Source organism: Lagenorhynchus albirostris, chromosome 10 (genome assembly GCF_949774975.1).
Source record: "Lagenorhynchus albirostris chromosome 10, mLagAlb1.1, whole genome shotgun sequence".
NCBI lineage: Eukaryota > Metazoa > Chordata > Mammalia > Artiodactyla > Delphinidae > Lagenorhynchus > Lagenorhynchus albirostris.
The window spans coordinates 71,979,110-71,996,440 of NC_083104.1; the positions used below are offsets into that span (position 1 = coordinate 71,979,110).

At 52.5% G+C, this 17,331-nt stretch overlaps 1 protein-coding gene across 2 annotated transcripts in view; it reads left to right on the forward strand.

The window, feature by feature from the left end:
- Positions 1–17,331, forward strand: part of CUL9 (cullin 9) — a 38,240-nt gene that overhangs the window by 1,386 nt on the left and 19,523 nt on the right. Inside the window, exons 2-23 of one of the 2 annotated variants that reach the window (XM_060162954.1) lie at positions 434–1,037; positions 1,591–1,745; positions 2,068–2,580; positions 3,101–3,236; positions 3,390–3,583; positions 3,869–4,268; positions 4,686–4,878; positions 8,195–8,402; positions 10,245–10,441; positions 10,825–11,042; positions 11,878–12,127; positions 12,217–12,322; positions 12,854–13,081; positions 13,340–13,430; positions 13,554–13,725; positions 14,076–14,171; positions 15,169–15,274; positions 15,567–15,662; positions 15,866–16,041; positions 16,287–16,420; positions 16,802–16,981; positions 17,164–17,273. In XM_060162954.1, the coding sequence (XP_060018937.1) occupies positions 443–1,037; positions 1,591–1,745; positions 2,068–2,580; positions 3,101–3,236; positions 3,390–3,583; positions 3,869–4,268; positions 4,686–4,878; positions 8,195–8,402; positions 10,245–10,441; positions 10,825–11,042; positions 11,878–12,127; positions 12,217–12,322; positions 12,854–13,081; positions 13,340–13,430; positions 13,554–13,725; positions 14,076–14,171; positions 15,169–15,274; positions 15,567–15,662; positions 15,866–16,041; positions 16,287–16,420; positions 16,802–16,981; positions 17,164–17,273 (4,554 nt within the window). In that variant the 5' untranslated portion in view covers positions 434–442. The remainder of the gene's footprint in view (positions 1–433; positions 1,038–1,590; positions 1,746–2,067; positions 2,581–3,100; positions 3,237–3,389; positions 3,584–3,868; positions 4,269–4,685; positions 4,879–8,194; positions 8,403–10,244; positions 10,442–10,824; positions 11,043–11,877; positions 12,128–12,216; positions 12,323–12,853; positions 13,082–13,339; positions 13,431–13,553; positions 13,726–14,075; positions 14,172–15,168; positions 15,275–15,566; positions 15,663–15,865; positions 16,042–16,286; positions 16,421–16,801; positions 16,982–17,163; positions 17,274–17,331) is intronic. The other variant, XM_060162955.1, reaches the window with a different exon arrangement.

Below are 17,331 nucleotides of genomic sequence, written 5' to 3' on the forward strand. Positions count from 1 at the left end.
CTTTCCTGGCTTGTTCTGGCCCCACTGTCTCACAGGCTGCTGTCCTACCTGCTCACCCGTGTCATCCTTCTAAGTCCTGATCTGTACCCCTCAGCCACCCTGCTGTTCTGCCCAAATTGTCCTGATTAACTGTCAACTCTTCTTGTCACCTTGCCTTTTATTCTTCTCATCCTCTTTTGTAATTTCTTGTATTTCTTAAATCTTTTCATTTCCTTCTATCGCCGTTTTTCACTCCATTCTCCTTCTCTTATAAATCCCAAAGTGTGTTCAAGTGATTCATTCCATCCTATTCTTGGCCTTTTCTCTTTGGCCACTAAATTCCATGCAACCTACCAATCACCACCCACCCTGTCTACGCCTCAAGATTCCACCCCCTTCATGTAGCCTTTTCCCTTTCCAACACAGCCTCTGTCTTTCTCCTTGTGTGTCCCAGGAAGTCAGGATGGTGGGGGAACGGCGCCCTGGGGACCTCATGGTGCCCTTGGGGCCCCGGCTGCAAGCATATCCTGAAGAACTTCTTCGACAGCGGCCTGGGCATGATGGGCGTCCTGAATACCTGATCCGATGGAGTGTCCTGAAGTGTGAGGAAGTGGGAAGAGTGGGTGTGGAAGAGGGCAAGGCAGAGCACATCCTCATGTGGCTGTCAGCCCCCGAGGTCTACGCCAACTGCCCCATGTTGTTAGGTGAGCGGGCATTACCTAAGGGACCTCAGCATGAAACAGCTGGGGGTTCCGGAAGCTTTCCCCGAGATCCGGGAGGCCTGGATGATGTGGCAATGGGAGAGATGGAGGCTGATGTGCGGGCGCTGGTGCGCAGGGCTGCCAGGCAGCTGGCAGAAGGTGGGACCTCGAGCCTCACGGCCGCTGTGCTCCACACCATCCATGTGCTCAGCGCCTACGCCAGCATCGGGCCCCTCACTGGTGTCTTCAGGGAGACAGGCGCCCTAGACCTGCTCATGCACATGTTGTGCAACCCTGAGCCTCAGATCCGTCGGAGTGCGGGCAAGATGCTGCAGGCGCTGGCAGCCCATGATGCTGGTAAGAGACAGCCAGGGGAAGAAGGTAAACACTGGGGAGAATGAGGCTACAGGAGTAAGAACAGGAAGCGGAGGGATTTCCCAGCTCTGTAAGAATACCTAGTATTTGGTGGACATCAGTTTCATTGCAAAGGGAAAAATATAAACTAAGCTATCACAGGTGCGTAAACAGGATAAAATGATAGCACCTGGTTTATCTGTCCATTCTCAGTGCAGTGGCAGAGAAGAGAAGGGAATAAATTTATATTTTTAAACTGGTTTGAGATTTGTTAGTTGGTTATGAAATCAGTTTGGTGAGTTGTAACCAACATTTTTAAAAGTGTAACATATCAGTACATGGCACTTGGTAGTGTAGGTTTTGTAACCTGAAGTATATGTTTCAGTTTCATATGTGTACACTTGCATTAGGTTACCATGTAAAATGTGTGTGTTCCTGTGAGTCTCAGTCAGAGAGAAGTTTGAAAGCCTCTGGGGGTAGGGGATAGAGTCTGGGGGAAGGCAGTGGGTAAGTAGTGGGGACTGAGGAGAAGATACAGATTGGGTGTGGATTGCAGGGAGTCGGGCTCACGTCCTTCTGTCACTGAGCCAGCAAGATGGCATCGAGCAGCACATGGATTTTGACAGCCGCTATACTTTGCTGGAGCTGTTTGCAGAGACCACGTCTTCTGAGGAGCACTGCATGGCCTTTGAGGGCATTCATCTGCCTCAGGTACCCTGGCAGCTGTGGGGGAAATGCTGTGTACAAGGCCTATGGCATCATTTCTGAAAATGTGGTTCAGGACTGCGTCAGCCTGGGGAGCTTATTAAAATGAAGGTTCATGCTACCCTCCCCACTCAGAATCTCTGAGATGAGAATCAGGAATCTCTGTTTTAGGGCACTCCTTGTGTATTTCTTCTATAAATCACAGTTTGAGAACTACAGGTATGGGGATGAGGCCTTTATCTTTTTCTGGAGAGGGTGATATTGAGGGGAAAGGAGAGGGGCTAAAGCCGGGAGAAGAGGAGCCTACACCATGGACTGTGTCCTCCAGATCCCAGGAAAGCTGCTCTTCTCCCTGGTGAAACGATACCTATGTGTCACTTCCCTGCTGGATCAGCTGAATAACAGTCCAGAGCCAGGGACTGGAGACCGAGGCTCCCGACCCTCAAGGGAGGATTTTGGCCGGGAGAAAAGCCGGGGGCAGCGGGAGCTGGAGTTCAGTATGGCTGTGGGCAACCTCATCTCAGAGCTCATGCGGAACATGGGCTGGGCCCGGAACCTCAGTGAACAGGCCGCATCGCCACCCCGGCCAACCCGGTCCATCTTTCAGCCTGGCATTTCAGGCCCCAGCCTTTTACTCCCCACCAACGTCGCCACCCCCAGGAGGCAAGGGCGGGCCTTCCGCCAGCGCGCTGAATTCTCCAGCCGTAGTGGCTACGGCGAGTACGTGCAGCAGACCCTGCAGCCGGGCATGCGAGTGCGGATGCTGGACGATTACGAGGAGATCAGTGCCGGGGACGAGGGCGAGTTCCGGCAGAGCAACAATGGCGTGCCCCCTGTGCAGGTGAGCAAGAGTGCGGTGGCGGTCCACCGTTGGGGGTCTGTGTTGGGTGGGGCATAGCTGGGGCATCCACACAGGGGACTCCTGCAGGCCACCCAAGGAGAAAACCCCAAGAAAATTGGAATGGTTTAAAGGGGGTCAGTGATGGAGAGGGGGGCTGTTTGAAGGGCTGAGAAAATCTGGCAGGAGTGGGTGGGCTGTGAGGTCAAGGAAACAGTTCTTCCTTCCCACCCAGGAAGCAGAGCTGACATGTTCACACACCCTGGCCCCCACCAGTGGAGCTGGCTAGGAGGGAGTGTGGGCGCGGAGGCCATCCGGATTAGGAAGAGATGAGAGGCAGGGCCTGCCTGGTAGGGGAAGGGAGCCTTTTGCTGAACGGAGGTTTCCCAAGCCTAGCCAGGTGTGCCCCTGAGGACTGTGTGCCCAGGTCTGGGTCCAGCCGTGTCTTCTCCAGCCTGCACAGCTCAGGGTTCACAGGGCTGAGCCCCCTTGTCTTCTCTCTTCCCTTCTCCCTCCACGCTAGGTCTTTTGGCAGTCAACGGGCCGCACCTACTGGGTGCACTGGCACGTGCTGGAGATCCTGGGCCCCCAGGAAACTGCTGAGGATATGGCTTCAGCAGCTGTGGCCAAGGGGGCGGGGACCGCTGTGTTGGGCACAGGTGAGCCATGGAGGGAGGGGACATGGACGTCGTGTCTCTGAACAGAGGAGGAGTGGCTGGAATGAAGCCCTTCCCGACCAGGAACTGCCCCACAGATTCAGAAATTCAGTCTGTTCCTGGCGGAGCTGAGGCCCCTCCTCCCTGTCTCCTCAGCGCTTCCCTCCTGGGACTGGAAGGCGGTGGATGGGCTCTACTCTTTGCCCTACCTCCAGCCCGAGCCTCAGAAGAACGAGAAACTGGGATACCTGACCCAGGCTGAGTGGTGGGAGCTCCTCTTCTTCATCAAGAAGTTGGATGTATGTGAGCAGCAGCCAATTTTCCAGAATCTTCGGGAGAACCTGGATGAGGTATTACAGGCCTGCGATACCTGGGGGGTTTGCAATGGCATTGGAGGCGGGATCCTCTAAGGTAGTTTGCCATATGGGACTGCCTAGGGGAAGGCTGAAGCGAGAGGTTAGAGAGCCGGGCGGCGGGGGGGGGGGGGGTCCTGCTGGGGGAGGAGGCAAATGCTGGGAGGGTCTAGTATGTAGCAGGTGTGCAAGGTACGGTGGGAGGTGGCCGCCCTTCTGTTCCTGTCCCCAAGGCCTTTGCGTCTGCTCCTTCCTAAAAAATACATACCATTCTGTTGCCAGACCCTGGGTGAGAAGGCCCTAGGTGAAATCTCCGTGCCCATAGCGATGGCTGAGGGTCTGCTGCAGGTTCTCAGTAATCGGTTTGAGGGCAGCGCCCTCAGCGACCTGCTCAACTCTCAGATCTACACCAAGTACGGGCTGCCACCCAAGGCACTGAGCAGCTCGTCGTCTTCACGAAGTCACTCCAGTTCTCCAGTTCTGGAAGAGGAGTCCAAGTCAGAGGCCAACTTCTCAGAGGAAGAGGCTGAGTCCCCCAAAGCAAAGCCCCTTAAGTTAGAGGCAGAGCCTGCCAGGGGAAAAACTGAGCCCCCCATGGCACAGAGTGATTCGCAGCTGTTTAACCAGCTTCTGGTGACTGAGGGGATAGCTTTGCCCGCCGAGATGAAGGAGGCAGCCAGTGGTGAGTCAGGTGCTGGGAGGTGAGGGCAAAGAGGTTGGAGCAAGTCCCGGGTGGTCCCCAGAGAAGTGGGTAGTCAGGGCAGAGGGCAAGCCGTGGAGGGAGGTCACTTTTGTATGGGAAAATGCTTTGGAAGCGTGCATCCATTTTCCTTCCTTCGACCTTGATCATCGGTAATTGATCACTGCTCCCTTTCTTCAGTATCCCTGGAAAAGGAGGGTCCATATTCCAGAGTACGGTCATCTTCATTGCTTGACTATTAAATCCCTCACACAGAATTGGGAAAGTTCTAGGTGCAAGCTACAGTAGTGAACAGTGTGTTAAAATGTCAGTAGGATAACTGGACTTGACCTTTAAAGACTTCCAACGTGAAGGTGCCACAGTTTTTTGAAGGCACTGCCTTTCCCTCACCGCTTTCAGAAATGGCTAGAGCCTTGCGGGGTCCTGGGCCACGCAGTTCCCTGGATCAGCATGTGGCAGCGGTCGTGGCCACCGTGCAGGTATCCAGCTTGGACACAAATCTGCAGCTTTCGGGACTCTATGCCCTCTCTCAGGCCGTGGAGGAAGTCACTGAACGGGACCACCCTCTGGTCAGTCCCGACAGATCCCTAAGGTTAGAACCGTGGAGAGGTGGAGGGGGTTATGGTTTAAGCTGTCAGTGGGGGAGGATGGTTGGGGAGGGAAGGAGCTATGAGATCAAGAGTTAGAAAGGCTAGGAGGAAAGAAGGGTCAGCCTGAGGGGTAGCTGAGCAGAAGGGTGGAATATTAACGATGGTTAATATTCTTGGAGCATTTGTTCAGTGCCAGGCCTTGTGCTTAAAATTTTATAAGCATTCTCTCATTAAATCCTTCTATCTCCAGAGGAGAATTTGATGCTGTTCTTATCCATTGTGTGGGTCAGGAACTGAGGCTTAGAGAATTTAAGTAACTTGTCCAGTTTCACAGATAACAGAGCCAGGATTCAAATCTAGGTCCTTTTGGCTTTTGAGCTTGAGTTTTCTTTTTTCTCCCCTCTTTTTCCCCCCTCCCTGCTTTCTATCTATTAAAAAAAAATTTTAAATACTTCTTAGTTATACACATAATACACAACTGCATTCTTATTTTAAAAGATCTAAAGCATATGAAAGAACAGAATGAAAAGGCAAGGTCCGTTTTTACCACTGTTGTCATGTCCCAGCACATATCCTTCAGACCTTATAGAGATTGACGTTTGTTAGTGTGTTTTCTGAGTTTGTGTTTTCGTATATGTGATCTCACTCTTCCTGTTTCTGCAGCTTTCCCCCTGCACGCAGTAGGTCTACACTCAGTATGTCAGTCCGCATGGTGCTACCTCATTCTTCACTACTGCCTCGGACTCTGCAGTATGATTATACCCAAGTTCAAATATAGCGTTCTTTTTAAAAATTTTATTTTACTGAAGTATAGTTGATTTACAATGTTGTGTTAATTTCTGCTGTACAACAAAATGATTCAGTTATGCATATATATGTACTTTTTCATATTCTTTTCTATTATGTTTTATTACAGGACATTGAATGTAGTTCCCGTGCTATACAGTAGGACCTTGTTGTTTATCCATTCTATATATAATAGTTTGCCTCTGTTAATCCCAAACTCCCAATCCTTCCCCCCCCATTCTCCTCCTCCACTTGGCAACCACAAGTCTGTTCTCTCAAATAGTGTTCTGATCGATCTGTTTTTCCTCACATCTGCCAGTACTGGATATTAATCATTTTTTAAATCTATCAGGTTGGGAAAATTTGAAGTGATTGGTACCTCCTTGTTTTAATTTCTTAGTTCTAGAGAAGTTAGTCATATTTGCATGTATTGTATTTCTTCTTCTATAAATATTCTTATCTTTTGCCCACTTTCTTATTGGGTCTTAGTCTTTTTTTTTAATGTATTTTTCTTAATTAGTTAATTTATTTTTGGCTGCGTTATGTCTTTGTTGCTGCTTGTGGGCTTTCTCTAGTTGCGGCAAGCGGGGGCTAGTCTTTGTTGCAGTGCGTGGGCTTCTCATTGCCGTGGCTTCTCTTGTTGCGGAGCACGGGCTCTAGGTGCACGGGCCTCAGTAGTTGTGGCGCGCAGGCTCAGCAGTTGTGGTGCACGGGCTTGCTCCTCGGTATTTGGGACCTTCCTGGACCAGGGATCGAACCTGTGTCCCCTGCACTGGCAGGCGGATTCTTTTTTTTCTTTTTTTTTTTGTGGTACGCGGGCCTCTCACTGTTGTGGCCTCTCCCGTTGCGGAGCACAGGCTCTGGACTCGCAGGCTCAGCGGCCATGGCTCACAGGCCTAGCCTCTCCGCGGCATGTGGGATCTTCCTGGACCGGGGCACGAACCTGTGTCCCCTGCATCGGCAGGCGGATTCTTAACCACTGTGACACCAGGGAAGTCCCTGGCCTTAACCTTTTTTTTAATTTACAGACATTTTGGATATTAATCCATTACTTCTGTTTCAAATATTTTGCTTGTCTTTTTCTTTCAAAATCATATTAACTTAATTTTCTGAATATAAAATACATGCTCACTGTAAGAAAAATAGAAAATTGTGAGGATAACAATCATCTGAAAACCCTTTATGCAGAGATAGTCACTGTTAACATTTTAGTAAACATCCTTACTCATATTTATTTATTCATGTTCAGATGCATTCATATGTATGTTAACTTGTTTATAGTAAATCATGGCTACAGAGAGGGATATATATCTAAAGCACTTTTCGATTCACGTTGTAGTCATCATAAAGCTCATGAGAGAAGACAGAAAGCATCTCTACATGGGGAGGGGCTGTTAGCACTCTGGCCGCTGGTCCCCATCGGCACCTGGTCGAGTTAGGGCTCTATGGACCCCAGGACCTCTGGACCTCGAGACCCCAGTACAATGACAACAAAAAAGACAGAGATAAACACAGAACTTTCTCAGTGCTTTTATTTGCCTTATTTCCCAGAATTTCTCTTTTTGTCCTCCTTTCCTTCCTATTTCCCAGGCCACCTCCTCAATATACATCTCTGTCACTGTGGAGAAAAATGTCAGTCCCGGCTTTTTTCCTCTTGTGATGCTCACTGTGATCTAGAAACTCTGGAGACACTTCTTCCTTCCCTTCAGATCAGCATTTCCACCGGACCCTTTCTCTAGCTTATGTGGCTGGGCTCTTAATTTTGTGGGTAGTATCTTTCATTATGCTGAAGTTTCAGATTTTCATGTTGCTATATTTTCAACTTTTAAAAAATGGCTTCTGGGTTTTAAGAGGGTCTATTCCATTCTAGGATTATAAAAATATTTCCTTTTACTTTCTAAAAATATTTATGATTTTACTTTTCATGTTTATTTTAAAATCTGTTTGAGGTTTATTTTTGCAAATGGAGTGAAGCAGAGCTCCAGCCTTCGTTTTTTCAGATAGATAGCCACATGTCTCTGCCTCACGTTTTGTATGGTCCTTCCTGTCCTCACTGTCTGAGATGCTACCCTTATCTCTCTTCTCATCTATTCATCTGTTTGGCTACCCTGTATTGTTTCCAGAGTTTTAATTATTGTAAGTTTATATTTTGATAAGTAGTAGGCAAGTCTACAATTATTTCTTTCCAAACATTTCTTGACAATTCTTGCATTTTCTCTTCCTATGCCTAAATCTCTGCCTGTCATTTTTTTTTTAAACCTTTTGGGCATTTTGATTAGCATTATACTAAATTTATAGATTTATTTGAAAAGATGAACCAGAGTTCATAACCTTTTTGTAGTACTCCCTACTTGATGAGGTGAAGAGCCTGAGACAGACTGCAGAGGAGAGGGCAGCAGGACTGGGACTGAGGCAGGGAGAGTAGGATGGAGGGGGCTGGGGGGTGATGGACTGGATATTGGTGGACAGGGTTGGGCGGGCAGTCAGACATGACTCTTGGGATGGGGGACCCCGATGTCTCTTCTCTCTCAGAGAGAAGCTAGTGAAGACGCTGGTGGAGCTGCTGACCAACCAGGTGGGAGAGAAGATGGTGGTGGTGCTGGCCCTGCGCCTCCTCTACCTGCTCATGACCAAGCACGAGTGGCGTCCACTCTTCGCCAGGGAGGGTGGCATCTACGCTGTGCTGGTTTGCATGCAAGAATATAAGACTTCTGTCCTGGTGCAGCAGGCAGGGCTGGCGGTGAGTGGACCGGGCCTGGGGGTAGAGAGTGATGGGCAGGGTGGGCAGGTTGGGGGCGTGGCTGATCTCAAGGAGGTTCTCTGGTGATTCGGACAAGGAGGAGACATTGGGATGGAAAGATGCAGGTGGATGGAAGAGATCCAGCTGGACAGTCTTGGAGGTTGAATGTGTATTTGGAGCAAGGGAGAAGGATGTTTTTGAGAATGACTCCCAGGTTGAAAATTGAGCAGCAGGGATGGATGAGGCGGTCACTTGCCAAGGGGGAGAATGTTGGAGGGGGAAGAGGTGTGGAGAGAAGGTCAGGTTGAGTTTCTAGGTATGCTGACTTTCCCATGGCTTTTTAGTTACAACTAGGTGTCTGATTAAAGACTAAATTTCTAGATGTGACAGAGTATTTTTTAACCCTTTTGTCTGAGTGGTACCGGTACACAGAAATTACCTCCTCATCAGATGTGGGTAAAGCCCAGCCAGCATTGCCATTGCCTTGCCCCGCCCCCCACCCCCATCCCCCGCCCCCTCCCCGGGCCCAGAGAATGGTGAAAGGAGGCCCTCGTTCAGGGAGGAAGAATTGGCTTCCTGAGTACTCCAGACAGAAGGGCTGGCTGATAGGGAGGTATGGGCAGGGGACAGGTAGACCTCGTCCAGAGCAGTTCTGAGAATGGATTCCAGCAGTGTAACGGCAGCAGCATGGACTGGAACACAGGTGCTCTTAGGGCAGGCTTCCCGGGGAGAGGCCGGGAGGCTCGTCCTTTATGGGGCCAGCCTGGTGCTGCTCCTCCCAAGAGCAGCCAAGCTTTCCTAGTTGAGGCCGTGTCTGCTCAAAAAATTCCCTGATCCTTTCAAACCGCATGACCAAAATACGACATTTGCCTCTAAATTTGAACTCTTGCTCTATAACAGAATTGCATTTTTTTGTATATAACTTAAGGTCTACAGAATTCAGCTTGGGGGAGGGGGAGGTAGCTAAAGGGAAAAAGCCTCATTATGAGGTAGCATTTGCTTGAAGGGTCCAGCCCTCACAAGGGGGATCGTCCTGAGAATTATTTCTAATTTACTTCATCCTTAGAAGGTTTCTTCTCAAGAGTCAACCCTTTCACCAGCCAAGACGTTCTCCACCCTGATGGTTTAGTGTTCATCCTAATTTAAGATTCTCTTTAGTACCAGCAAACAAGTTGGCATATTACCAGTATTTTTTCCTATAATTCCAGTTGCCCTGCCTGTGAGTCAGCACAAGTAGCCTCGTCCAGGCAGGCTGGCTACTGCCTTTGGAGGCCAGGGGACATAGGGGTGGGAGTGTTGACACACAGGTGCTAGCGGCAGTTGTGGGAATGGCCGAGGTTGCGTGGGGAGGGGGTGCGGGGATCGAGGAGAAGGGGGACAAGGAACTTCCGTATTTGGGACCTGGCAGCAGAGAAACTCCAGAGAGGTAGGACGACCAGGAGGACAAGAAGTTATGGAACTCAAGGGAAGAGAGGTTTTTCAAAGGGAGGAGTGGCCAAGCGAGATGGAAGACAGCTTAAAGGAAAGCCTTGAAGGCAAGTAGAGGCTGTGAAAGGGCTCCGTCCTGAGGGGAAGCTGCGGAGGGGTGGCCACCCCAGCACTGGCGAGCCTCGGTGCTGGCAGAGAGAAGTTACAGGCTCACATTACCGTGGAGCCTTAGGTGTTTTGGTTGGCTTTCTTTTCTTTCCTTTCTTTTTGATGTCCCATCACTACCTCTTTCATTTCTATTTGCAAACAGCTCAGCTGCCCCAAAGTTTGAGGCCTAGAATGATGGCCCGGCTCTCCCCTCCTCTGCACGATGGCTTTGCCCACTCCTTACTCTGCCTTCACATCCCCTCGCAGGCGCTGAAGATGCTGGCCATTGCCAGCTCCTCGGAGATCCCCACTCTTGTTGCCGGCCGAGATTCCATCCACCCTTTGTTTGATGCCCAGATGACCAGGGAGATCTTTGCCAGCATTGACTCGGCCACACGCCTGGGCTCCGAGAGCCTGCTCCTCGCCGTCCCTGCTGCCGTGATCCTGATGCTGAACACGGAGGGGTCAGGACCTCCCCTTCCAAACTCCAAACTCCTGCTAAGCCCCAAGCCCTGCTGCTCCCCTGCCCAGGTCTCATGCATTCCACAGAAATTCCCCTCACGTCGTTGCCTCTGGAGGAAATGTGGTGGCCCTCTCTGGCTGTTGTTAGAAGAGAGGCCAGTGGTTGAGGGTAGGGAGATTCCAGAGAGATCAGAGACACCTGATCTTCCTTCCTGGAGTTGGGAGGAGTGACCTGAGGTCAAGAGGCCAGATGTCTGGCCTCAGGGGGACCCCCGGAGCCCCTCCTTCCCCAGCTGCAGGGCTCCTCCCTCCAGGAGGCTGGCTTCCTGCTTCCATTGCATTCACTCTCTTTCAACTTCTTTCTGGGTCACCTCCCTCCTCCCAGGTGCTCCTCCGCGGTGAGAAACGGCCTGCTCCTCCTCAACCTGCTTTTGTGTAACCACCACACTCTGGGAGACCAGATCATAACCAGAGAGCTGAGAGACACCTTGTTTAGACACTCAGGGATAGCACCGGGGACAGAAGCCATGCCCACCACACGCACCATCCTCATGATGCTTCTCAATCGCTACTCGGAGCCACCGGGCAGTCCCGAGCGTGCAGGTACCATCGGGGAGGCAGTGGTTGTGCTGAGGAATCGGTCCCCGCCCGCGGCCAGGAGGGCTCAGGTTTACATCCTAGTACCGTGCTGGAAAGACACGATGAACCTTCAGGAAATGAGTTAGGGTTCTGGTGCTCAAGTTAGGTCTCAAGTAGAACTTCCTGACCGAGAGGAGAGGGGGACTGTAGAATAGGTACAAGGAAATTGCCTTCTCTAAATGGCTTTAAACGTAAAGGGGTTCCATCTCTCTGGGCTGGGTTTGGTCCGCTCTTATTGGACACTGGAAGGTTGGTTGAAATAACTTCTAGAGGGGCCTTCTGTAGAGGAATTGTAGCTTATGGTACAGAAAGTTGGTGACTAGAATGTGAACCTACTGATGCCATAGGGAAGAAACCTTTTGTATTTAACAAACAAGTGAAACCTGGAAGTATGGGGGCAAATCAGAATAAGCACTGTGTGTCTTTTAGTCTGTACATCTGAAGCCACCATGCTAGGTAGTATAGGGATGTGACTGTAGTAGCTAATAGTTATTAACTTGTGTAATAACAAAGCTGATAGTTAATAATAAAAGGTAGTTGTGTGACTGTATGAGATTAAAACTGTGCTGTTTAACTTGACAGTTTTTGCCATACTAATTTTTTTTTACAGATGTAGCTAGGTATATATTTGGTGCCAGAAAAGAAAATCCCCCACAGTTGAGTAGAAACTTCAGACATCCTCACAACGGGAGGAAAAGTGGGGGGCGGCGGTTATTTTCTGCATCTGCCAGTTTCTCAGTTTGACCAATTTGTATGACTCTCCTTCCTTCCCATTTTTGCCTCCTGTGTGTCTGAGCAGCAGCACTGGAAACGCCTGGCGCCCAGGGCCAGGATGGGTCCCCTGAGCTGCTGATCCGATCCCTGGTGGGGCGCCCGTCTGCAGAGCTCCTCCTGGACTTGGAGCGTGTGCTGTGCCGAGAGGGCAGCCCAGGGGGTGCCGTGAGACCTCTCCTCAGGCGCCTCCAGCAGGAGAGCCAGCCCTTCCTCCTGTTTCTGCGGACTCTGGACGCCCCCGGGCCCAACAAAACTCTGCTGCTGACGGCGCTGAGGTGAGAGGCCAGCTCGGGGGCACCTGTGCGTCGGGGGCAAGGGCAGCTGGCAGACTGCAGGGACTTCACTTGTTTCCATCCCTCGCCAGGGTCATGACCCGGCTGCTGGATCATCCGGAGGCCATGGTCCTTCCCTGGCACGAGGTCTTGGAGCCCTGCCTCAACTGTCTGAGTGGCCCTAGCAGTGACTTTGAGGTACCAGAGCCCTGGCAAGGGTGGGGGAGGGAAAGGCAGCTTCTGGACACCAGCTACCTAGTGAGGCTCTGGAGGGCACAGCACAGCCTTCCTGGATGAGTCTGGAAACTGGGAGGGGTGTGTAGGAAGGAGGCCAGCGTCATCTGAGCGTCTCCAGAACTGAGGCCTTCTGGCTGCACCTGAATTTTAAGATTCTGGGTTTAGGAGAAGCCCACGTTCACCAGTCCACGCAGTCCTTGCGCTCCGCCTTTGGGGTTTGTGCCTTGTGGAACAAGGCTCAGACACCGAGGTTGGCTCCTGAGATAGCTTGGTCCTGGCAGGAAGAAGCCTGGGGAGCTGCGCCTGAGCTCCGCCCCTGCCGCCTCACTCTGGAGTCCTGGCACCCCAGTGTTCTGTGCCAGCCTGGCTTTGGTACTCTGCTTTCAAGTTCTCCAAAATCTCAGCCACCACATCCCCATTTCTAAACCCACCCCTCAGCCTGTACAGCCTGCCCTTTGTTTCCCTACGTTAATCTCTGTGGCTCTGGGCCAGATTGTTCAGGAGCTGCTCTGCTTCCTGTATCGCCTGGCCTCCATGCACAAAGACTATGCAGTGGTGCTCTGCTGCCTGGGAGCCAAAGAGGCCCTGGCCAAAGTCCTGGTCAAACACCCGGCTCAACTGCTGCTGGCCTGTGAGCTGCGGGACCTGGTGACAGAGTGTGAGAAACACGCCCAGCTCTATAGTAACCTCACCTCCAGCATCCTGGCTGGCTGCATTCAGGTGAGGAGGTGTGTGGGTCCGGAGCTGAGAAGTAAGCCAGAAGCAGGGGAAGGTGGTTCAGTGCTTGTCCCTGTTTGGCATAAGTAGTAGCAAATCTAGGGCACTTGTTCCCCAGCCTTTACCCCACATGGTTCTGTTCTGCCACACTTTGGGAAGAAAGGGCTTGAGTGTTCTGTTGCCCCTTGATTCTTCCTCCACATGTGTTTCCGTGTCTCTGCCCCCTCCCCGCACCCCTTCTCTCTGATGTCCGGGCTGCAGATGGTGCTGGGCCAGATCGAAGACCACAGACGAACTTACCGCCCCATCAACATCCCCTTCTTTGACGTGTTCCTTAGGCATCTCTGCCAGGGTTCGTGCCCCCATCTACTTTCTCCTGCTGCCACCCCAGCATCTGTTCCCCCCTTCCCTTCGTGCTCCCTAGTCCCCTTCCTTTCTTCTCTCTCAACTAACCAGGCTTCCCGCCTGCCCGCAGGCTCCAGCGTGGAGGTGAAGGAGGACAAGTGCTGGGAGAAGGTGGAGGTGTCCTCCAACCCGCACCGGGCCAGCAAGCTGACAGACCGCAACCCCAAGACCTACTGGGAGTCCAACGGCAGCACCGGCTCCCACTACATCACCCTACACATGCACCGCGGTGTTCTTGTTAGGTGTGAGCGTGCCCATGTCCATGTGTGCATGTGTGCCCTCACGAATGTGCACACACACGAATATTCTGATATGCCGCAGTACACATCCTCAGCGGATTGCCCACATACACACAACCCCGACTGAACCCCTATGCCTGAGGGACACGCTGAAACCCATTTTGTGCAGTGAACATAGACACGTTGGCCTCATCTCCCTGAGCTAAGTGTAGACCTCCCCTCACTCCCCAAGCCTGTGCCGTAGTCCCCCTACAGGTCACATGTCACTGCCCTGTGGTTTTGGTCGAGGGAGAGCAATGACTCACTTATCCACTCCTCCCATGGGCATTTGTTTATTGTGTACTCTGTGCCAGGCACCCTGCAAGGGTCTGGAGCTGCGCGGACAGTAAGATAAGGGACCTGTCTTCAGGGAACTTACAGTCTTGTTGGGGAGCCAGGCTGGAAAATCAGTAAGAAATAGAGTAAGAAAAAAGTTACGGTTGATGTGTGCACTGGATCCTGATGCCAGCTGAGAGCTCAGAGGAGGCTGCCGGAAGGAGGGGCTGACTGGGTTAAGTTTGCAGTAGAAATTGATGTAGTAAAGAGAGGGCGACAGATACTCCAGGTCGAGGGACAACGTATGTGCAAAATGGAAGCAAGAAACAATGATGTATTTGGGGGAACCTTAAGTAATTGTGTCTGGCTGGAACGAAGGGTATGTGTAGTGAAGTGGCAGGAGAGGAAGCCAGAAACGGAGGCAGAGCTGGACCACAGAGTTCTGATCTAACAACTCTGAGCTTTATTCTGAAACTCGAGGAGCCACTGAAGGATTTTAAGAGGGAAAGAGACAAAAGTAGGCTTTTTAATTTAGAGAACTCTGGCAACTATGCGAGTTCGGGTGGCAGGCTGGGAGAGAGTTGGAAGGCATACTGAGTGATGAACGTTCAGTGAGGCAGAGGGGATGGGAATAGATGGCGAGGGGGCGGTGGACTGGGGGAGCTTGAGAGGTGGCATCTACAGCGCCTGCCACTGACTGGATGAGGGCGGCCGCGAGGGAGAAGCCATGTGTTCTAGTTGGAGAACTAGGTGGATGGCAGTTTTCTTTCCCAGGAGAGAGAAATAGGAAGAGGAGCAGGTTTCTACAGACAAATGACCGGTCTGTATGGGCATGTAGGCTTGGAGGTGCCTGTGGGCGCGACATAGAAACGTCTGTTGGAGGCATGGCGTGAAAGCTCAGGAGAGCCGTCTAGGGTAGAGATGTGGATTTGGAGTCATTAGGGTGTGAACTTTCAGCTGGAACTATGGGTTTAAATGAAGCCACTTTGGGAGAGGATAAATGTAAGAGCAGGGGTCTGGGGAAAACTGACGCTTAAGCAGAGGACAGGAGTCTGAAGAGGAAGTGGTGGGCTGAAGTTCTGAACCAAGACCAGGGCCCTGGTTCTGACTGATTCCTTTCTCCCCTGCCAGGCAGCTGACTCTTCTGGTGGCCAGCGAGGACTCAAGTTACATGCCGGCCAGGGTGGTGGTGTTTGGGGGTGACGGTGTCAGCTGCATCAGCACGGAGCTCAACACGGTGGGGACCCTGTGCCCCGCTTCCCCTTACTCTCCATCCTTTTGTTGGTCCCGGGGCCTTAGCAGAAGGACCCAGTCCATGGGGAGCTCCCACATCCCTTCCTCCCAGGCAGGCAACTGCCTCGTAAGCAGCGAGAATAGCATTAGGACTGTGGAGGCGTGTAGGTCCACGGGCGCAGGGCGGGAGAGGTGAGGGCACACGCTGTCACAGACGTGGTTGCTGTCAACAGCCCTTCCCGTTCCACTTCTGCAGGTGACAGCTCTCTCTTTACTCTTCTCCCCTGCCCCACCAGGTGAACGTGATGCCCTCCGCCAGCCGGGTGGTCCTCCTGGAGAACCTGAACCGCTTCTGGCCTGTCATCCAGATCCGCATAAAGCGCTGCCAGCAGGTGGGGCGAGGGCAAAGGCTGGGGGCTGGGGACCAGGAGGAAGTGCAGGGTCTCCGCAGTGCCTGGATTCTTCAGCATTCAGGCCAGGCTTAGGCCAAGGGTCCCCCTTGGTCTGCTCGTGGATGGCCCAGGAACCTGTTGAGTTCCAGAGATGCGGGAATGTCTCCAGGGAGCCGAGGGTATGAGACGTGTGCACATTGCAGGGCGGCATTGACACCCGGGTTCGGGGCGTGGAGGTCCTGGGCCCCAAGCCCACTTTCTGGCCACTATTCCGAGAGCAGCTGTGTCGCCGTACATGTCTCTTCTACACAATTCGGGCGCAAGCCTGGAGCCGGGACATTGCAGAGGACCGCAAGCGCCTCCTCCAGCTCTGCCCCAGGTGAGTGGGCGGGAGGCAGGCAGGGAGGAGAGGGGATGGTTAAGGGAGCAGGAGATGTGCTTCAGGGGAGTCTGAAGGGTAAAGCAGCAGCCGGGATCGGGGACAGAGCAGAGGTGAGAAGTGTGTGCTGAGGCGGGGAGCAGGGTAAGGGACTGGCTCAGCTCGGGGGGATTGGGAGTTGAGCGGGCTTGAGTGGAGGCCTCAGGGAAGTCTTTAATCCTTGACCAGACACTCTTTGTTCCCAGACTGAACAGGGTTTTGCGTCACGAGCAGAATTTTGCCGATCGATTCCTCCCTGACGACGAGGCCGCCCAAGCACTGGGCAAGACCTGCTGGGAGGCCCTGGTCAGCCCCCTGGTGCAGAACATCACCTCCCCGGGTAACCGTCCCCACCCCTGGCCCAACTAACCCGCTCCTTGTAATTATTCCCAGGGCTGACCTGAGTTAATGCTCTTGGTTCTTTTGGTTCCTGTCTTTATCCCTGAAGGCTTGTCACCTCAGTGTTCCTCTCCTTCCTGCCCCAGGGACTGCTCCCTGAAACTCTGGTATTTGAATTCTCACCCCCACCCCCACCCCCACCCCCACCCCCAACCTGTTCCCATGTCCCCAGACTCCAGCTGAAGCAAACCTTGGTGAGGGGAGGACGAAGGCCCTGCTGCCCCCAAATCCTTTTTGTACAATCACTCCTTCTCTGTCCTTCTCCTGGGCTGTCCCTTCCCCATCACCCATGGAGACCTGTTCCTGACCCACCTCCTTTTAGATGTGGAAGGTGTGAGCTCCCTGGGGTGGCTGCTGGATCAGTACTTAGAGCAAAGAGAGAGCTCTCGGAACCCCCTGAGTCGAGCAGCAGCCTTTGCCTCTCGAGTCCGTCGCCTTTGCCACTTGCTGGTGCACGTGGAGCCTCCTCCTGGGCCTTCTCCTGAACCGTCCACTCGGCCCTGTGAGTCCCAGTCTGGCCAGTTGAACTAAGAATCTGGGCAGCGGTGATATCTGACTCCTCTCTCCTGGGTTTTACTCATCCTTTCTGCTTTGCCATGGGCCTTCCAAGGGGTCAGTTCCCAGGATGCTGGGACTCGCCCAGGGACTGAGATGAACCCCGTTCTTTGACCTCTGTGTCCACAGTCAGCAAGAACAGTAAGGGTCAGGACCGGAGCCCTGGGCCTTCACCAGTTCTTCCAAGCAGCAGCCTGAGGAACATAACCCAGTGCTGGCTGAGTGTGGTGCAGGAGCAGGTGGGCAGAGGGAGCTGAGGTCTGGGCGGGACCGAGGCTGCTGGGCTGCCCTTTGGAT